This window comes from Plasmodium sp. gorilla clade G2, assembly GCF_900097015.1.
Source record: "Plasmodium sp. gorilla clade G2 genome assembly, chromosome: 12".
In the NCBI taxonomy this organism is placed as follows: domain Eukaryota; phylum Apicomplexa; class Aconoidasida; order Haemosporida; family Plasmodiidae; genus Plasmodium; species Plasmodium adleri (nom. inval.).
The window spans coordinates 498828-522810 of record NC_041704.1 but is presented as its reverse complement, the minus strand read 5'-3'; the positions used below and the strand labels follow the sequence as shown (position 1 = coordinate 522810).

The window sequence follows — 23983 nt, the reverse complement described above, 5'->3', positions numbered from 1 at the left end:
AGGTATAATATTTATATTACTTATTATAACTTAAAATAAATAAATAAATAAATATAAATATATATATATTTATTTATTTTTATTTTTTTATTTTGTTATTTTTTTAATTTTTTCTACATATTTATTTTTTTAATCATATATATAATATATAATATATATATATATATATTTTTTTTTTTTTTTCCTCTATATATATATTATATGTATAGCAAAAAAAAAAAAAAAAAAAGTTCTTTATTATTAGAAAATGTAGCAAAAAAAAAAAAACTATTTTGGAATATTAAATAAAATTATTATATTAATAATATATACTATTCTAGAATATTTATAATATTATTTTTAATAAATAAATAAATAATATATATATATTTTAATTATATATTATTTTTACACATTAAAAGGAATACTTGAATTTATATATATATTATATATATATAAAGAAAAAAAAAAAAAAAAAAAAGTATATAATATAGTATATTACTTATACATTATAAAAAATAATTTTTTTTTTTTTTTTTTTTTTTTTTTTTTTTTTTTTTTGTTGGAAAATATATAAAATTTTTATATTTTATGATAAAGAAATAATATTATTATCTCCCGTCGATTATATATTTAATTTAAAAAAAAAAGAAAAATAGAAAAAAAAAGTTTATATAGTTTTGATCATTATTAAGTTTCTATATTTGAAAAAAGTAAGAAAAAGATTAATTTATTTATTTGATAATTTTTATATTGTTATTATATTAATATAATTTAAAATTATTATTATTATATTATATATTCATATATTTTTTTATTAGATAACAGTTTTAAATAATTTTTTTTTTTTTTCTTTATTTCGATTTCAACTTCATTTTGTTGATTAATATTTTATATAATATATATATATTATATATATATATATATATTAATTAATTTTATTTTATAATTTTTTTTCCCCCTTCAATTTTTGTTTCTATTATAATTATTGTTATTTTCTTATCTGTTTTTTTGTTTTATAATTATAAAGCAAAAAAAAACAAAAAAAAAAACAAAAAAACAAATTTATTATATATATATATATATTATTCATTTATATTTATTTATAATATTTAATAATTTTTGTTAGCACATTTATTATAAAAAATTATTCATTCAAAATTTTTGAAAAGAAAAAAAAAACAGTTATAAATATTTTTATATAATTTCATTATGGTTTAAAATTTAATATTTTGTAGTGGACATAATACATAAAATAATATATAAGAAAACTCATTAGAGAAGTTGTATCTTTAAAAATTTCAACTTCTAAATTATTATGCATATATATGCATACATTAATATTGTGAACATAATTATATATATATAAGTACAATAACATCTTGATTAATAGAATAAAATATTTTGTAATAATTAAATGGAATCATAATTTTCAACTATACAGAAAAGTTACTATTCATATATTATATGTATATATATCTATATATATATATATATATATATATATATATAATAACATATACATTTTATTTTATTAATCAAAAGTTATGAGTTCTCAAAATAATAATATACAGGGTGGAGAAGATATTAATAATAAAAAAGACAGTGATGATATAAAAGTATCTGTAAGCAAAGAAAATTTAATAAATTCATCAAAAAATGATGAATTAAATAAAAATACAAAGATGGATCAAAACGATATGAAAAAGAACCAAAATATGAATACAAATAAAAATGAAGTTTTAAATAATTCCAATAATGCAGAAAAGGGAGATAATGAAAATTCCAAATTTGTGAATAAAACTAAAGAAGGATTAAATAATTTAAATGGAGAAAAGAATGATGATAATAATTCTATTGTAAAAGTAGAAGAGTCACCTAAATCTATAGGATATAATTATTATGCATCTGAAAGTATTGAAAATTTATGTAAAGAATTTGGTTTGGAAAGTATAAATACCGGTTTAAATTCTGAACAAGTAAAAATAAATAGAGACAAATATGGAGAAAACTTTATTGAAAAAGATGAAGTGGTACCTGTATGGTTAATTTTTTTATCACAATATTGTAGTCCTGTTGTTTTGTTATTGTTAGTTGCAGCTGTAGCTAGTCTTGCTTTAAATGAAATTGTTGAAGGAGTAGCTATTATAAGTATAGTTACACTTAATGCCTGTTTAGCTACTTATATGGAAAAATCATCAGGTGATGCTATAGCCAAATTGGCAGAAATGGCTTCACCACAATGTACTGTGTTAAGAAATGGTGAGAAGGTAGTTATACCATCTAGAGAAGTTGTTGTTGGTGATGTTGTTCTTATCAATACTGGTGATTCTATTTCAGCTGATTTAAGATTATTTGATGTTATTGAACTGAAAACCAATGAAAGTTTATTAACAGGAGAATCTGAAGATATCAAAAAAACTATCGTAGCTGATAACTTGACTACACCTTTTGCAACGAATTTATGTTTTGCTACTACATCTGTAACTAGCGGTTCAGGTAAGGGTATTGTTATATCCACAGGTTTAGATACACAAGTAGGAAAAATTGCATCACAATTAAAAAAGAGCAGTAAAGGAAGTAAATTAACACCTCTTCAAGTAGCATTAAATAAATTAGGTGGTTTAATTGGTTTAATAGCTATTATTGTATTAGTTGTTATTATTAGTTTAGCTGTTATTATTAAATATAGAGATCCAGCACATGCAGATAAAGATCCAACTTTTGTTATTATTATTATTGGTGTAGGTTTTGCTGTATCTTCCATTCCAGAAGGTTTACCTATGGTTGTTACTATCACTTTATCAGCAGGAGCTAAAGATATGGTTAAAAAAAATGCAAATGTAAGAAAACTACCAGCTGTTGAAACTTTAGGATGCTGTTCTGTCATATGTTCTGATAAAACGGGTACATTAACTGAAGGAAAAATGACAGCAATCAATGCAGTGACCATTTGTAAAAATTCTTCTTTAAGTGATGAAAATAACAAATTAACTAAAACATTTGATTTTTATCCAACAAAAGGTTTTGAACCATTTGGTGGTTTATTTGATTCTAATGAATTGAATAGCGAAAAAAAAAAAGAAATTGTTATTGCAAAGAATCAAAATACATCATATGATAAAGTTTTGTACAATTATGGAAATCCTTCAAACAAATCTGTTATTGTAGATAAAACGAGGTCATTAATGTTTGCTGCTTATTTAAATTCATATGATACTACATTGTCAAGAGATCCAAAAACATCAAAATGGGGAATACATGGTAATATGAGTGAAGGACCAATTGTTGTTGCTGCTGCTAAAGTAGGATATACTTTTATTAATAATCCAAATCACAAATCCTATTTGGATGATTTTAAAAGATTAGATGATTTAGAAGTTACATTTAATTCATCAAGAAAAATGAAAATTACTTTTTATAAATTAAAAACAGTAAATGTTTTTGAGAATGTGTATTTAGATAAACCTGGTAAAGTATTTACACATGTTGCTTTGATTAAAGGTGCACCTGATAGGTTACTTGATAGAAGTACCCATTTATTAGAAGAAACATCAACGAAAAGAGTACAAGTTTCTTGGAGTAGTACTATAACAGAAGAAGAAAGAAATGTATTAATAAAAAAAAATTTGGAATTGTCACAAAAAGCTTTAAGAGTTTTATCTATATGTATTAAGCCATTGACTGATGAAAATATTGAACAATTAAAAAAATTAGAAGATGCAGATGAAAGATTAAAATATGTTAATTATGATGAATCTGGTGGTTTTATACCTATGGGTTATGTTGCATCATTTGATCCCCCAAGACCTGGAGTAAAAGAAGCTATACAAACATGTAGAGAAGCACAAGTAAAAGTTATTATGATTACTGGTGATCAAAAACCTACGGCCGTTGCTATTGGAAAATTAATAGGTTTAATAGAAGAGAAATCTGAACAAGTAGAAGATATTAATAGTTTAGCTATAGAATGTTCAGAATTACATATTAATAAGAATCCAAATGAACCGATATTACCAAATGATCAACTAGATGAATTTACTGATAAAATTTTAATATATTCTAGAGCACAACCAGAAGATAAAATAACAATTGTTCAATCTTTAAAGAGAAAAGGATATTTAGTTGCTATGACAGGAGATGGAGTTAATGATGCGCCTGCATTAAAAGCTGCAGATATAGGTGTTGCTATGGGTATTAATGGAACAGAAGTAGCTAAAGGAGCATCTGAAATGATTTTAATTGATGATAACTTTTGTACAGTTGTTAGTGCAATAGATGTAGGAAGAACAATTTTCTCAAATATTCAAAAATTTGTATGTTTCTTGCTTGGAACAAATATAGGTGAAATAATTTACTTATCTGTTGCTATTGTTGCTCAAATGCCTTTTCCATTAGAAGCGTTACAAATATTGTTTTTGAATTTAATGACAGATGGGTGTCCAGCTGTTGCCTTATCAAGAGAACCACCAAATGATGATAACATGAAAACTCCACCTAGACCTAAAAAGCAACCTATTATGACTAAACGTTGGTGGTTTTATGGAATTTTACCACATACCATTTTTGAAGCATTATGTGTCTTGTTATCATTGGCTTTTTCGTTGTATATATGTACTGGTTTTTATAACTTGAATGGCATTCACAATTTATGTAAAACTGTTAATTTGGTAGATGTAAATGATTCAAATATTTCCCATGAGTATAAATATTTCTGTAGTAGTTATGAATATAGGATATCTACGGATTATGTTGGATGGGTAACCAATGTTAGTTATTGGGATCCACAAAATAATGAAGCTATGAACTTTTGGGGAGCAGCTAAAGGAAAAGTAGAAAACATTAATCCATTATCTGAGAATGTACACCCAGATTTAAGATCCAGAATGCAAGATGGTTGTACTGGTGATTTAATAGCTGATGATAATGGATGGTGTAGACCTAGAGATAATAAAGAGTCTGATGGATACGAGGATGAGCTTCAGGGAATATTAAAAAAAAGTTTTGAAGATGTTACAGCAAAAGGTTCAAAACGTGGTAGAACAATGGCATTTATATCAGCTGTTTGGTGTGAAATGCTTAGAGCTTATACAGTAAGAAGTTGGGAACCTTTTTATAAAGTATTTAATAGAAACATGTGGATGCATTTAGCATGTAGTATATCTGCAACTTTAACATTTCTTTCAACATGTATACCCGGTATTACTTCTATTTTGAATACAACATGTTTGTTATGGTGGCAATATTTATTAGCTATATTTTGGGCTCTATTAAATTTAGTCTTAGATGAAATAGTACCAAAAGTTATATATAGAAGAAAATACATGTCTATTAAGAAATAAAAATTTATATTAACATTTTATATGTTTAAAATGTACATGTGGTAAAAATTTTGCTTGTTTTTTTATTTCAATTTTTGAGTGTTTATTTTTAATAATATTTATAAATATGATATATTTGCCTTATCTTTTTTTTTTTTTTTTTTTTTTTTTTATATTTATTTAAAGATTATATTTTTAAGCCTTCATATATATATATATATATATATATATATATATATAATACATATTATTTTTATTTAATTTTTTTTCATAATTTTTTCTTTTCTTTTTTTTTTTTTACGTTGTATATGTTTGTACATATTTAAGTACAAAAAAAAATGTAAAAGAAAATTTTTGATCATAAATATTTTCTACTTAGATATTATCTTAATTAGATATCAAGATACATATTATTTAATATTTATATATTTACCTTTTTCATTTTTATATATATTTATTTATATGGTTATTTATTTATATGTATTTTCTTTACCTTAAGATTGTATTATTTATTTATTTCATTTTATTTTATTTTTTTTGGAAAGTGACTTTGTTTTAATATTATACTGTTTTTATGCAATTTATTTAAAAAATTATGCCTATTAGTATAAATACTTTAATATATCCGAATATTTCAACAATTATTTACGTTTTTATAATGGATGTCATTTAATATAAATAATAAATTCAAGTAAATTCTAAATATATTCATATATATTTAAACAACCTATCTATATGTTTAAATAAAATATATATTTTTTTGTTTATTCAAAAGAATGTTTTTCTATATGAATAAATTAAAAACAAAAAATGCTAGAATATTTTAATAGGAAAAACTATATATCATTATTACTATAGCACATGCCAAATTATGGGGCCAAGTTTTAAAAAAAAAAAAAAAAAAAAAATTTTAATTCATAACAGTATGTGTGCGCACAACACAAACTAATAATTTTTTTTATAAAAAAATTTAATTAAATTACATAATAAAGTATATACATACAATATTAAGATAGACTTAAAAAAAAAAAAACAAGATAAAGAAAAAAAAGGCAAGATTAAAAAAAAAAAATAATAAATAATTAAAAACCACCTCTTAATCTTAACACTAAGTGTAAGGTGGATTCTTTTTGAATATTGTAATCTGATAGAGTTCTTCCGTCCTCTAATTGTTTTCCGGCAAATATTAATCTTTGTTGGTCAGGTGGAATACCTTCTTTATCTTGAATTTTTGCCTTAACATTCTCAATGGTGTCAGATGGCTCGACGTCAAGGGTTATAGTTTTTCCTGTTAATGTTTTAACAAAAATTTGCATACCACCTCTTAATCTTAATACTAAGTGTAATGTAGATTCCTTTTGAATGTTGTAATCTGATAGAGTTCTTCCATCTTCTAATTGTTTTCCGGCAAATATTAATCTTTGTTGGTCAGGTGGAATTCCTTCTTTATCTTGAATTTTTGCCTTAACATTCTCAATGGTGTCAGATGGCTCAACGTCAAGGGTTATAGTTTTTCCTGTTAATGTTTTAACAAAAATTTGCATACCACCTCTTAGTCTTAACACTAAGTGTAGGGTGGATTCTTTTTGTATATTGTAATCTGATAGAGTTCTTCCGTCCTCTAATTGTTTTCCTGCAAATATTAATCTTTGTTGGTCAGGTGGAATTCCTTCTTTATCTTGAATTTTTGCCTTAACATTCTCAATGGTGTCAGATGGTTCAACATCGAGAGTAATGGTTTTTCCTGTTAATGTTTTCACAAAAATTTGCATACCACCTCTCAATCTTAACACTAAGTGTAAGGTGGATTCTTTTTGAATATTGTAATCTGATAGAGTTCTTCCGTCCTCTAATTGTTTTCCTGCAAATATTAATCTTTGTTGGTCAGGTGGAATTCCTTCTTTATCTTGAATTTTTGCCTTAACATTCTCAATAGTGTCAGATGGCTCAACGTCAAGGGTTATAGTTTTTCCTGTTAATGTTTTAACAAAAATTTGCATACCACCTCTTAGTCTTAATACTAAGTGTAATGTAGATTCCTTTTGAATGTTGTAGTCTGATAATGTTCTTCCATCTTCTAATTGTTTTCCAGCAAATATTAATCTTTGTTGGTCAGGTGGAATTCCTTCTTTATCTTGAATTTTTGCCTTAACATTCTCAATGGTATCAGATGGCTCGACGTCAAGGGTTATAGTTTTTCCTTAAGAAAAAAAAAAGAAAAAGAAATAAAATTATATATAATTATAAGTAATTATTTAAAATTTGGAAAAATATATAAATATATATGTTAATCAAGTGCACACGCAAAGATATATACATTAAAACATTACAATGTATATTAATATATTCTTTAAACAATATATATATATATAATCATTCATAAGAAAAAAATAATATACATATGAACTTCCACAATAACTATATAATAAAGCATAAATTATATATATGTATATTTTGCATAATGGAATTTTTTAATTTTCATAAAAACATTAAAATTTTGTAAAAAACAAAATATATATATATATCTATATAAATAAAGTACACATACCCAAAGGAAAATATATTTATTCATAGTATATATATAAATAATAACAAAACTGAATATATATATATATATAATATATATTATACAAAATCAATATATATTTTTAATATATATATATATATATATATATATAATATGTTTATAATATTTTAAATTCTTACCAGTTAATGTTTTGACAAAAATTTGCATTTTGATTTAAATAAGAATATATAATTTTAATATATAAATTTGGAATTCAAAGGTTAAAAGAAAAATATAAACCTTTATTAAAAAATAAAAACTATTATATATAGAATTTCGTATAAAAAAAATACGTAAATGTTTTGTTTTAACAAAGCGTAAAAATTAATATTTATATATATATAATAATTTTTGTTTTTTAATTATAATATAATTTTAATTTTTTTTCTTTTTTTTAATTTTAATGTGAATTTATTTTATTTGATAATTTCCTTAAATTTTAATTTAATTTTTTTTTTTTTTTTTTTTTTTTTTTTTTTTTTTTTTTTGTTTTGCAATATTTTATTGTTACGTATATTTTCTGATTAAAAATGAAAATCACAAAAAGAAGTATTTCTTAATTACGCAATTTTATTTTTCTTTTTTTTCAATGGGGCCAAAATATAAAAAATATTAATTTTATATATATATATAATATATGACATATATATTTATTTTTCGCACGGATTAATTTTTATATTTATAATTTATATATATATAATATATTTATTTTTATTTTATGTTGAAACATGCAAAAAGTTATGATAAAAAAAAAAAAAAAAAAAATGTTCTTTTATTTATTTTTTTTTTTATTTTGTTTCTTTTTTTTTATTATATAATATTTCGCATATTATAATAAAATATATTTATATATATATATATATCTATAATTATGACATATTATTATTATTATATAATTTTAAAATATTTTTATATTTGGATATTTTTGTGTATTATTTATATAAATATATAATTTATATTTTTATATATAACTACTATGGCATGTATATTGAACTATATTATATATTTATATTATACTATTTTATATATACATTTTTTTTATATATGGAATAAAAGATGTACATTGCCTAAATTATATTTTATATATATAATAGCTTAATATAAAAATATATTTAAAAAATATTCTATAGAATTCATATAAAATGCTTAAATTGCATTAAAAAATGTTAAATGATAATAAATATAATATATAATAATGTTCATATAATAACAATTTCTTTTTATTTTTTTTAAATGAAAATAAAATCAGACCCTTTTTATATGCCCAAATAAATGTAATAAAATAAAGCAATTAAATTCGTTTCTATTTTTGCATTTATAAGAAAAGAAAAAATATATATATTTTTTTAATAAGGTATATATATTTGTGTGCAGTTATTTTTAAGGTAACATTATATATATATATTATATGGAAAGGATAAAAAAAAAAAAAAATGATAATATATTTAAGTACATATAATTTATCATATTAAAATAAAACATATATTTATAAATATATATATATATATTTTTTATTATAACTATTTAAAAATATGGTACACGAAATTCAAGCGAAAATATCCATAAAATGATGGATTTTCAACTTGAGAAAAAATTAAATAAAATAAAAGTACATATAGACATATACATATATTTTATAAAATATATATATGTATATTGATATATTATATGAACAAAACTTAAAAAGAAAAGAAAAAAAAAAAACCTTTAACAGAAAAAAATAAAATACATTTATAATATTATTTAAAAATTAAATATTAGGATAACACTTTTATGTACGTCTGACTGAACGATCTCCTCTTTCTTGGAGTTCACCCTTTTTAATTAATATAGCCAATGCTCTAAAAAAAAAATAAGTATATATAATGTAAAAGATATTAAAAAAAAAAAAAAAGAGAATATATATATACATATATATATATTTTTTTTTTAATTACTTCGATAATGCTGATCTGTCAAAACCTCTTAATTGTAGTTCCCTAAATAAATTAACTCTTGATGCTCTTTGTCCTTTTCCAAGTCGACCTAATATAGCATCTTCCGCTTGCTATTAAAAATATAATAATAAAAATATGCATGTATTATAAAAATCATTATTTTAATTGTTACGAAAAAAATATAAGTCATATTAAAACAATTTTTAAATTATACACAACTCATATATATATATATGTTCCTATGAAATAATTATTTAAATTTTTTTTTTTTTTTGGGTGGGTATTTTTTTTTTTTATTTATACCTTGACAGCTTTTTGTTCTAATGGAGACATTGTTTCAAAAATCAAACATTGCTTTGCAGTTTCTGCAGTTGAAGCGGAAAATAAATCAATGGACATTTGAACATGTTTGTCAGTAGCAAACTGAGACAATTCCATCTTAGCAAAACTGAAAAAAGGAAAAATAAATAAATAAATATATATATATATGTACACATGTAATCCTAATTTTGTGTTTTACGAGCATTTATTCAAATCCTCAAAAAAAACAAAAAAATATACATATATAATATACATATATATATTATTTATTACCTTTCTGCTAATCGAATTAACGATTCTAATTGTCTTAAAGTGATAGGTATTTTTTTAGTTACTGATCTTCTATCTCCCCTATATTCAGCTCTTGTTTGTACGTAAAAGTTTCTTAATGAATCTCTTGCTTCCTTTGATAATAAGGGTGCAATTTCCCTTTTAGCATATTGAATATATCTTGTAAGTTTGGATAATGGAATTTCTCCTTCTTGTGATTTATGTTTTGATGCATGTAAGGCTACAATATGGTTACATAACAAGGTATCTTTTTCTACATCTTGTTTATTTCTTAATAAGAAAATGATATCAAATCTTGATAATATGGTTGTTTTAAAATCGTGTTGATAAGTAGTATCTTGAGAATCATCATAAGAACCAAATGATGGATTAGCTGCAGCAATAACTGAACATCTTGTATTTAACATAGTTGTTATACCTGCTTTAGAAATAGAAATGGTTTGTTGTTCCATAGCTTCATGAATAGCAACTACATCATCATCTCTCATTTTATCAAATTCATCAATACAAACAACTCCACCATCTGCTAAAACCATAGCTCCACCTTCTAAAGAAAAGACACCTTGACTATCTCTCATAACAGCTGCTGTTAATCCTGCTGCACTACTACCTTTTCCAGATGTATAAACCGAAACAGGTGCGCATCTATTTACAAATTTTAATATTTGTGATTTAGCAACAGAAGGATCACCTAACATTAACATATTAATATCTCCTCTAATTTTAGTTTCCTCACCAATTCTTTTTCTGGTACCACCAAATAATAAACATGCACAAGCCTTTTTTACTTCATCCATTCCATATAATTCAGGGGCAATAGATTTAAATATTTTTTCATGTATATTATGTTCAGCAGCTAATAATGTTAATTCATTTCTTTCTTCTACATCAAAATTTAAATCATTTCCTGACATGTCATCATATTTTTGAAATCCTAAAACGTGTAAATAAGAAAAATTCGTTCCATCTGCTCTGGTAGGTCTAGGGTTAGGGTTATAAGAAGTCAATACACCATGAACATAAACTCGATCTCCTGGTATCATTTTTTCACATAAATATCTAGTAACATTTAATTGTAAGTGTCTAGGCATATCTCCAGTTGGTACAGCTTCAGGTAGTTCTTGCATTTTTAAAGATTGAATATCAACAAAAGTACATTCATTTGGTAGTATAACATATGGTTCTAAAACACCATTACATCCTAATTGACTATCCATAGCATTACCTAATCCCATAGAAGATTTCATAGTAGAAGAATATCTACAATATGGAGGTAATTGTGGTTTATCTCTCCATAAAGGTACATCAATAGACATTTTATGATCACAATAACGACATTGTAAAGTAATTTTTCTCATTTTATGTTGTGGTTTACTAGCTTGAACAATAATACCAGGAACAACCACAAATCTTTCTTGTGTAGCTGCTAAAAGTCCTCTTATAGGTGTTGGTCTAATAAATGTATTTAATAAATTAATTTGTACATAATTTAAATGTTCATCTTCATCATTTAAAATATTAGCAGTTTCACAAACTTCATAACAAACTCTTTCAATAGTAGGTAAATAAGTAAGGGGTCTTTCAGATAATGCCCTAGCTAATATTGCTGAATAATTTTCTGGTTTCTTCATTTTCCTTTCTGATCTAGGTGTTGCACTAATTTCATTGTTTTCAAAAACTGTTTGTTGTTTATATATATCATCTAATTTTAAATCTAATGTAAAATTATTATTCTTTACATTTTCAAATAATGTTCTTTTTAAATTTCCTTCTTTTAATGTATTAGAAGAATATCTCGATAAAAAATCTTGGAAATAATTATATACTTCATTAAGACTTGGTAAATTCTCTTCTATTCTAATATTATTCTCTGGTCTATTATTAGGATTCCTCGTAGGATTAAAAAATGCTCTTCCTTCTTGTATTCCTATCATTTTTTATGCTCTTAATTTTTAGTTATATTAATATAAATATATGTACGAAGTTAAAATAAACACGAAAAATAAATAAATAATATATATATATATATAAATATATATGTATATACATATATCTGTTAATAATACAATATCATACAGTAAAATATATATATATATATATATATGTATATATTAAATATAGGGATTTATTATAATACAATATAATAATTTTAATAACACATTATGAAATGGCGTAATATTATATATCAATAGAAATTACTTTTTAGAATAAATTAGGAATATATATATATGATAATTTTCTAATTTCAAATTGGGAATAATATATATATGTCTAAATTATTTTTATCTCAAAAATAAAGAAAATAATATAAATTAATCTAACTCATAATATAAATATATATATAATATTTGTATTATATATTTTTTCGTCTTCAATAAATTACATACATATTTTTTAATTATATATATATATATATATATATAGTGTGTGTGACTGTATATTTTTTTTCTATTTGGTAAAAGTACTATCCCAATAAATAATAAATATATACTATTTTAATATATAAATATTTATGTAATAAAATTATATATTATGTAAATATGAATTTATATAAATAAAGTAAATAATATTTATAATACAGAATATATTAATAATAATAAGAAATGTTATATTCTAAAAGATAAAAGTATGAAGAAAAATATATACCTAAAAATATATATTATATATATATATATATATGTAACCCTAATTTTTTCCCATACTTTTTATATTAGAGTTAATAATGATATCGAATTAATATTTAAAAAAATTTCATGAAATATATATATGTACAAAAATAAAATATATAAAAAGTATAATGAATAAATATAATACATATATATATAATTCATAATTTCATTGTATCTCTTATTATATTAAAACATTATACAAAATAATAATATTATATAAAAAAAAAAAAAAAAGAAAAAAAAAAAAAGAATTCTTTTCATATTTATTTTCTCATTAACACATTCATCATTTTAAATTCTAAAATATGTATTATATATATATATATATATATATTTTTTTTTTTTTTTGGGAGGGGTGTATATCTATTATTCACACATATGTTTTAAAGTAATATATTTTATTTAAATTCATTTAAAAAAAAAAAAAAAAATTAAATAAATATATTATATTTATAGTGTATATTATATATATATATATATATATATATATATTATATACTTGTATTCTTTTACTAATATAAAATATACACATATATAATACATACATTAATTTTTTGTTTTATTTTAAAATAATATAATAAAATAAAATTCTGATAATACAAAATATTAAATAATCTTAAAAACTCTCCTTAAAATCAAGACAAAATTAAAAAATTATATATAACATATATATAATATATATGCTATTTTTTTTTTTTTTTTTTTTATATGAATATTTAATGATATTAAATATATTTAAATAATAAAAAATATAACTTGTTAATTTTTGTATGGTGCAAAAATATATGTTAGGATGAACTTAAAAATAAGAGAGACATTTGGGTTTTTTTTTTTTTTTTTTTTTTTTTTTTTTTTATTTCATTATTTTCATGTGTATATTTTTTTTCTTAAAAATAAATTGTATTTATAAATTCTTTATTGTGTGTTTTTTTTCATTTTAGAAAAAAAAAAAAAAAAAAAAGTTTTCAAAGTATAAATAAATAAGACACTATTAATAAATAAATAAATATATATATATATATATATATATATTATATATTTTTATTCATATAATACTACTTCTAATACATGTATATATTAACATCAACAAATCAAAATGTTATAAAAGCAAATTATTAAAAATGAATAAATTATAAATTAGATTTTTTTTTTTTTTTACTAAAATGCTTAACAAATGAGACATATGAATTACTATTAATAAATTGTGATGTAATTTAATAATGTATTAGACACATATATATGTAAATAATATAAAGCAAAATTAATAATATTACATATATAAATTGAAAAATAAAACATATATATTTGAAATATCTGAAATGTAGAATAACTGGATATTTTTTTTAAAAACAAAACAAAGATATAAATATATATATATATATATATAAAGGTATATTTTAATTTATTTGGTTATAATATTTATTTTAATTAGAAATATAAATTAATAATCCCATACATATGAATTTAAAAATAATATATATATATATATATGTATGATAAAAAAATAAAAAGTTAAGGAACACTTCTTGATAAGTGAGCCTTCAATAAATCTAGTCTTTTTCTTATCTTTCTTGTTCTTGATAAGAAAAATTTTATTTTATAAATATAAATTCTTCTCTTCCAGTAATTTTCCATAATTTCATTTTGATTATAACAACCTCTCTACAAAAATAAAATAAAATAATATATATATATATATATATATATATATATTTATAATTATTTATTTGTTTTCATATAACTACATGTACAAATAAAAATATTATAACACTTAAGCAATATATATTATTTATTTATTTTATTTATTTTTTACCTGAACATATTTAGACTTATCAATATTTGAACAGCTGGGACATAACCAAAATTTATCATTCTTATTATCCATGTTATGTTCATTAGGGCTTAAACAATAAGTATGCCATGCATTATTACAGTTATAAGAATCACACATATTTAGTTCTCCACCGTTCATACACTTATAACATAAAATATCATGCTTACAAAAAATAAGATAATAAATATAATCACATAATAATTGAATAACTACCTTAGTATTAATACTACCATGAAATAAATCATATTTTAATTGTTTTAATATATACTGTAAAATATAACAAAGAAAAAAAAGAAAACTACAAGAATTCCATTTATTATTATTTGTATTAATAATTTGTTCATCTAATATATTTTTACTAATTGATAGATGTATTAATACATATTTTAAATAATCATTTAAGTAACTTATTTTTCTGTTATTAATATATATGTTTTTTATTTTATTTTGTAAATCGATATTATTATATATATCCGAATTTGTTTCAATTAACACATCCTTCTTATTATTTATATTATTATTTTTTCTTGTACTATTTTTTAAATTTATGTCATTAATATTTAATTCATTTGGAATAATATTAATTCTTTTTATATCATAATTATTACATACTATATTTGACTTTAATAAATTCAAAGACAATTCCAGTTTATTCATATTATTCACTTCTTTAATTGTCTCATGAACAGTTGTCTCTTTTTTATCATCCTCATTTATTATATGTTCATTTTGTTCATATATATTTTTGTTTCTATCCATATCATTCATATGATTATTATCAAAAAGAATATGTTTCATCCCTTGTATTTTTAAAAATAGTTCTTTTTGAATAAAATAAATGAAATTAGAATATTTCTTAAATATATTTGAAAAAGTTTGCAATAATATAAAATATGATTTATTATATGGAACATTATACGGTTTATTTAATATATTCATTTCTATTTCATTATAGTTATAAAATACAGCATCGTTCAATTTAATAATATATTTATTTATAAATAAATTAGAAATATTATTAATATAATCAAAGGGCTTATTTGTTATATTGGAATAGGTTTCGATGTTATAATTAGCAGCACAATTGTCATTATAAGGGTCATTATATGGGTCATTATATGGGTCATTATATGGGTCCTTATAAGGGTCATTATAAGGGTCATTATATGGGTCATTATATGGGTCAATATAAATGTCATTATCATCTCCTTTATACTTTCTCTGAACATTATTAAAACTTTCAAGTGTACAGATATAATTTGCTTCATTCTTATTATTATCATTTTCACTATATTGTGAGTATAAATCTAAAAAAAATGAACCATTTTTATAACTATTAATAGAGTTGGTTCTATCAAAATTCTGTATTTCATCAGTACCTTTATTATTATATTCACATACATTTACTAATAAGGTACTGCAATTACTCTTAACATCGTTATTTTTCTTATCTTCAAAATTAATTAAAGAATTGTTTGTTAATGATTCGTAGGTATTATATATAATTTCTTTGTTATATGTACTACGTTTTAATACATTAGTTTCTTTTTTTATAACATTTTTATGTTTATCCAATTTAAGATTTTTATGTGTATTTTGCTGTTTCAGATATTTGAATATATTTTGTATGGACTGTAAGGAATATAATAAGAATTCATATTCCTTTTTCATAACAGATATGGGAATATTATTATAATAATAATTATTTTTATTACTATTTATATTATTACCATTTATATTATTACTATTTATATTAATATTATCGTCGGATGAACTTTCATAATCTGTTAGCGCCTCATCACTTCCATCTGTTATATAAAAACCCAAGAATTTTTTTTTTATAGGTGGTAATGGTATATTTGTAAAAGGACATTTATTTTGTGGGAATATATACACATCAGTTTTATAATTTTGATTTTCATTATTTTTTAAATGTAATCCAATATGTGCAATATCTTCAGCTGCCCGTATGCCTGTATCATATGCACCATCAACACATTGAAAATAACTCTTGGATAGATATTCTCCACAAAAAACAACCCTTGGATTATTAATTGGATGAGGTGATCTTAAATATATTAAATCATTATCATTACAATTTATATATGGATATGCATATGAACCAAAAGAGAAATTATCATCTTGCCATTTGGTTATAATATAATCAACTAATATTGGTAATTTCTTCCCACTTTTTTCAAACATTTTATTTAATGTATATAAACATTCATTTATTATATAATATTCTTTTTTAATATATCCATATGTACATGACCAAGGTGGGAAACAATGAACTAATATACATCCAATTTTCCCATATGCATGTAAATTTAAAAATTGAAATTTTTGATCAATACAATTTATTTGTAAACTATCAAAAGGCCATGTAAAATTATATGGATAAAATCTTAATATAATTTTATTATGATTTCCCATTTTATAATTTTGTAATGCTCTCAATTTTAATGGATGTAATTCTGGTTTAAATTTTAAGCATGTTTTTAATTTTCTTTTTTTATCATTATCTATTAAACATCCAAGTGGTAAAGCTACTATTACATATTTTGCATAAATTGTTATATTTTTATTATTACAATTATTTAAATCTGAAGTACCATGAAAATGTTTATTAATATTTTTTAAATTGGTATCATAACATTTACATTTAATCATAACTTTATAATCCTCTTCTTTATTTTCTCCTAATTTATAATCTTCTTTTATTAAATGATTTATTAAAAAATTCTCATCTATATATTGTATACTCTTACTTGACATTTCATTTTTTGTTATAAATATGTCATTATTTTTTGTTACATGAGAATCACTTATATAATTATTATCAACACTTTGTGTATTATTAATATTATTTCCTTGGGTATTTAAAAAAGATAAATTGTTATTCTGATTAATCTCATAATTTTCATTATCCATATGATATATGTATTTATCATTATTTTTATCTTTTATATATACCAATTCAGCAACTGTATTTAAGAAAATTTTATTTTGAATATCTTCTGATAAATAATTAATTAGCCATTTCCAACCATCAACAACAATTTTATCTGAAGTATTTAAATCTTTAAATGAACTAATATAAGGTGTTTGTTCATTTTTTTTGATTCTGTCATAATATTTTTTATTTTTTAATATATAATTATTACTACCATATTTTGGACATATATCAATATCTAAATAATTAGAAAATGGTAATCTTGACATTGCTATAGATGTTTCTCTTAAATCACTTCCATAACCATATCTTGATTGTAATGTTACCATTAACATTTTCCATTCTTCCATTGTAAAATTTTCTTGATTTATATCCATTTCATTAAATATTTCTTCTGTACATTCCATTAATAAATCCCACATACTTCTTCTTTTTTTATTATTATAAAATAATTCAGTTTTTGATATATCTTCTTGTTTTATTATTCTTTTTTTCTCTTCTTCATCTTCAATATTTTTATTAATACATGATACGTTTCTTACAACCTTATTATATATATCACCATAATCATAATAATTATTATATATTATAGCATTCTTATCATAATTTAATATATTATTCATATCAACTTTGGATGTTTTCTTTTTTGAACTAGTTAAATGTTTCTTTAATATTTTATCATTATTTGGTTTTTTTTCATTATCTCCATTTTTTTCATTATCTCCATTTTTTTCACTATCTCCATTTTTTTCATTTTCTTTATATTCCTTTCCAATTAAATGTTCCATTTTCATATCACCATTACTGTTTTTATTAAATAAATCATTTATACTATATACACCATCTATATCATTATTATTTGAATCATCTTCTTCAAAATTTTCCTTGTGAATTATTATATTTTCTTTTCTTTTATCATTCGTTTCGTAATTATTATTAAATAATATTTCTTTATTGTACGTATCATCAATAACAATATTATTATTATTCATTTGTTTATCTTCTTTAAATATATCACTATTATTGAAATAATCACTTTCTTTTTCATTTGTATCATCACTTATATAATTATTATTACTCTTTTCATGATCCTCCCCTTTTATATCATTTACATATTCTTCAATACTATTAGGACCAATAAATAAATATTTTCTAATTTTTCGAGCAGCTCTTACTCTTATTTTATCACATAACAAATTCACTCTATAAATTTTAAAACTTTTAATTTTTTTTCCATTTTCATTATTATACCAGTGTGCGTAAAAAGTTGACTCCCAGTTATCCTTGCCACAAACTAAAGAAACTCTTGGTTTTAATTTTTCGGCTAGTTTTGTAACCGATTTATCATATTCTCTTCTCCTTCTAGTGTCTTTATTAAATGATAATATTTTTAATAATTTATTTGACTTGTTTGTATACTTATTTTTTGCATTCACCTGAGAAGATACGTTTACACAAGTATCACTTAAATTATTATAAAAATGGATATCTTCATCTAAACTTTTAAAGAAATTTAATATATTATCTTTCTTATCTTTATTATATATTTTAAAATAATTACGTATATTATCAATATTATTTTTTATCATAAATAGCATGTTATTTCTCAATTTTATTTTTCTCTTATTTTTTATACGTCTACTATAAAAATAATCTCCATCACTGTAACACCTTTGATTATTATATATATTGGCGTTACTATATATATTATTATAAATATTATAGTATCTATACATGTTTTTATTTTCATCGTAAAAGTTATTCATCATATCATCATTATTATATTCATCCTGTTTGGAATTATTAACATATTCAGAATAAGGAAAGCATGCAAAATCATTAATCAATTTTGAATATTCTTCTTTAAATAAAGTTACATTTGTTTCATATTCTTTTTGTATATCATATATTGAAATGTTCCCATTTTTATTTTTATCATTACAATTATCTTTATTTTTTTTATTTTTTCTTTTATTAACTATAACTTTATTTTTTTTTTTTTTCGTTTTTTTTTTCATATTCCAAATAAAGTTATCTTCACATTCTATATCCTCTTCTGTTGGAATAATTTTCTCATTACTCATCTCACTAAAATTTTTGAACTCAGATTTTTTCTTTCCTTTTTTATCATTAGATAAATCGGCATTATCACAACAATGTAAATAATTCGCACCTAAATCAACTACTGTTTCTGGTAATATTTTATTATTTATAATTCTTTCTGGTAATATAGTTGAAAATGCTCTACCTCCTATACGATTTCGACCTTCAATAACTAAAAATTTTGCATTACATTTATTTAAATAATAGGAAGCAGCTAATCCTGATATACCTGCACCTATAATTAGAACATCGGTATATAACTTTTGATTATCTTCAATATTATGATATATATTATTTAGACCTCTTTTTATTATATCTTGTGGTTTTACTATTCCAAATAAAGATATATTTTTTTTCGTTTTGACTTTTTTTTTTACATCATCATTATTTTTTATATGTTCATGTTTATTCAAAACTATTTTTTTTGCTACATTTTTTTCAATAACGTTATTAGGTATAGGCACCAGTGAGTCGATTTTATTTTTACGTTTTGATTGATTTATTCCTAAAACTTTTTCTAAACTTTTTAAATTTTTTATATCTCCAAAACATTTCATCCCTTTTAATATTAATTCGTTTATATCATTTTTGTTTTGTTTTTCTGCTTTCTTCGTATTTTTATTATAATACATGTTATCTATATTGTGTAATGAATTGTTTGAATGTATAATATTTTTATTGCAAGTATCTTGATTTAAAATATAGTTGTTTGAATTATTTTCATTTTGAATATCTTCCTTTGGAACATCTTCCTTTGGAACATCTTCCTTTGGAACATTTTTTTTTTTGTATTTTTTTTTTATTGTTTTCATATTATTAATTAAAAAACCATTCATATTTAATTGAGAATTTATTGGATCCAATGGATCATTTTCATCCTTTTCTGTAATCAATTTATTATTTCCTTTTGATAAATTTTGATTTTGTTTTATTTTCTCTTTATTTATATTTACACCTTTTGACTTTGATTTTTTCAAATTTTTTATGTAATCATTCTTCTCTTGTGTATTTACAATTTTGTTAATTTCAATTAATTCTAATAGATTATTTATTTGGTTCCTATCCTCTGATTCTTTTTCAATATTATCAAAAGTTGGAAAGGAGCTAATAACAGATAATGAATCACTTTTTATATCATCAATAGAATTAAATAATAAATCATTTTTAGTACATTTCTTTTTTTTTATACCTAATGAGATATCATGATTTTTCTTCCTTTTTTTTTTTTTATCATTACTATATACATTTTTATTCATATTTGATTGATTCGATTCATCATTTTTTTTTTGTTTTTTTTTTTTATCTTTAGATAAATGATTCTCATTTTTACTAATTTTTTTAAATTTAGATTTGAGTTCTTTATATTTTTTCCTTTCTTCTTTAATACTCTTTAAAATTTCTTGTTTTAATTTTTTTCTTTCCTCTCTTAATTTTTTTTTTTCTTCTTTCATTTTTCTGAGAAATTCTTCTTTTTGTCTTTTCCTATCTTCCCTTATTTTCTTTCTAATTTCTTTTTCACTTTTTAATAATTTTTCTTTTTCCTTTTTCTTTTCTTCTTTTTCTTTTAATTTTTTTTCTTCTTTCAATTTCTTTCGTATTTCTTTTTCCAGCATTAAAAGTTCTTTTTTTTTCGTAATTTTTTCTTTTTTCTTTTGCTTTTTGTCTTCATTTGCTTTCATTTTTTTTTCTTTATTTAATATTTTTTTTTTTTCCTTTACAAATTTTAACATATCTCCTTCATCCGTTTTACTTAATCGTTTTGTGTATTTCCTTTTTTCTGTAGTTTTACATTTTTTTACATCCAAATTGAATTCATTATTTAATATTACATTAGAGATTATATTATTATTAATTTGATTGTTGTCATCTGGCATTTTGAATGAAGAATAATTATTACTTGGTTGTAGCGATTTATTATGACTGTTCATTTTATTTGAAACATCATTAATTACATAATTGTCAACCATAAATTCGATCATATTATTCTTTTTGAACTTTTTTATATTTTTTTTATTACACATGTTATTATCTAACACATTAATATGTTCCATATTGCTGTTGAAGTTAGAATCATCACATATTTTATCCTTTTCCTTGTTATATTTATTTATTCCTTTTTTTTGCTTCAAATATGGAATTTTTTCATTTTGTGTATTTGCCTTTTCACACTCTTGAATATATTGTGCTTTATTATTATTGTGAGATTTTTCAATACTTTCTATGTATTTTATATTTTTTTTATATGATTTTTTTTCAAATGTGTGTGATGAATATTTTTGATTTTCTTCAAGATCATGAACATATTCGACAAAATTATTTATATCTTCATGATCAATATATATTTTATTATTATTATTATTATTATTATCTTTATTTTTTTTTATAGAATTATCATTTGTATTATTCTTTTGTAAAGGAAAAAAATTGTTAATAACTATATTTTTATATATTACATATTTGTTCATAAAATTATTACGAACAATAAATTCTTCAATTGTATAATTTTTTGTAAAGAATTCTGAAATGGTTTGTTTTAAATATAGACTTTTTATTAAAACTTCTGTTACTTCATATTTTTTGGCTAGTAATAATATAATATTATTTCCTCTCAATGTTTTAAAAAAAATTTCTCTTTTAAAATATGGTATTAAATTCTCAATATTTTGAATAAACTTTATACATATATATAATTTATTATTTATCATAATTAAATCTATATTATGTTTTTTTAATTCTTGTGAAAATACCTTTTTAAACAAATCTTGCTCAGACATCTTATCTTTTATCATATCTGATTGTTGTAAGCTTCTTTTTTCTGATAATTTTAAATAAGAATAAAGTATGTCATATGTTTCTTTAGTATTTGTTTTTAAATTTTCATCCTCATTATAACCTTTCTTTTTTTTTTTATTATAAATATTCAATCCATTATTTTTATGTTTATAATTATTATCCATATGGTTATTCATAATATTCATATTTTTTAAATGTTCCGTTTTAATAATATCATGATTATTATGACTTATATTATTACACATATTATTACTTATATTATTATTTATATTATCACTTTTATTATTACCTATGTTATTATTTATATTATAATTTTTATTATTTTTCCTTTTTAAATCATTACTCCTCTTCACCATATTTTGTTCATGATCTTCTTTTTCTTTTCCCATAATTTTTGAAAATAACAAACGTTGCCTTTTTATTTTATATTCAAACAAAATAGAAAAAGAAATAGAAAAAGAAAAAGAAAAAAAAAATGTGAGCACGTTCACAAAATAAATGTATAGATAATAATATACATATGTATTAATTTATTCAAATAATGTCTCATAATATTTCTTAATTCTGTTTGTCAATATGTTTCTTTATTATTAGTCGTTTTTTATTTAAAATGAAGAATTATTTTGATAAAATTTATACATACATATAAATATATATAAATATATAAATATATATAAATATAAAAATATATATATATATATATATATATATATATATATATATATATATTTATATTTATTTGTATTTAAAAATTTTATAATGACTTTCTTTTTTTGCTTTCAAAAAAAAAAAAAAAAAAAACTTGATAAGAAATGGTTCATTTTTTATTTCCCTTGTGCAGTTTTACATTTTTACTATAAATTTTTATATCGTGTAAAAAATAAAATATATATTTATATGAGAATACCCAAATGATAATTAAAAAAAATAAAAAGTTAAAATATTTTATAAAAGCAAATATAACATGTTTTAACAAATAGAAGTTTATCGGATAATTAACATCCAAGAAAAAAGAAAAAAGAAAAAAAAAAAAAAAAAAAAAAAAAAAAAAAAAAATTTTATGGGTTTATTTTTAATACATGTAATAATTATTAAGAAAAAAGATATAATACTAAAAGGCTTAATGTATATATATATATATATATGTATTTTTTTTTTTTTTTTTTTTTTTTTTATAAATAGCTCATTATAATATAAAAATTTTAAATAATTT

General features: G+C 20.5%; 4 protein-coding genes across 4 annotated transcripts; 1 reads left to right on the top strand and 3 right to left on the bottom strand.

Annotated features, from left to right (window-relative positions):
* Positions 1-1526: 1526 nt before the first annotated feature.
* Positions 1527-5321, top strand: PADL01_1212300 (non-SERCA-type Ca2+ -transporting P-ATPase; the record flags this gene model as incomplete). The annotated part of the gene is made up of 1 exon (XM_028683077.1): positions 1527-5321. One exon carries the CDS (start codon positions 1527-1529, stop codon positions 5319-5321), a length of 3795 nt encoding a protein of 1264 aa, XP_028539291.1.
* A 1061-nt stretch (positions 5322-6382) lies between these two features.
* Positions 6383-8034, bottom strand: PADL01_1212200 (polyubiquitin; the record flags this gene model as incomplete). Its single annotated transcript, XM_028683076.1, has 2 exons — positions 6383-7500; positions 8007-8034. The coding sequence occupies 2 exons, from the start codon at positions 8032-8034 to the stop codon at positions 6383-6385; spliced, it is 1146 nt and encodes a 381-aa protein (XP_028539290.1).
* Positions 8035-9637: 1603 nt separating this feature from the next.
* Positions 9638-12349, bottom strand: PADL01_1212100 (DNA replication licensing factor MCM5, putative; the record flags this gene model as incomplete). Its single annotated transcript, XM_028683075.1, has 4 exons — positions 9638-9707; positions 9804-9913; positions 10107-10251; positions 10398-12349. The coding sequence occupies 4 exons, from the start codon at positions 12347-12349 to the stop codon at positions 9638-9640; spliced, it is 2277 nt and encodes a 758-aa protein (XP_028539289.1).
* Positions 12350-14596: 2247 nt separating this feature from the next.
* PADL01_1212000 (lysine-specific histone demethylase 1, putative) lies at positions 14597-23159 on the bottom strand (the record flags this gene model as incomplete). The annotated part of the gene is made up of 2 exons (XM_028683074.1): positions 14597-14746; positions 14898-23159. 2 exons carry the CDS (start codon positions 23157-23159, stop codon positions 14597-14599), a joined length of 8412 nt encoding a protein of 2803 aa, XP_028539288.1.
* Positions 23160-23983: the final 824 nt, after the last annotated feature.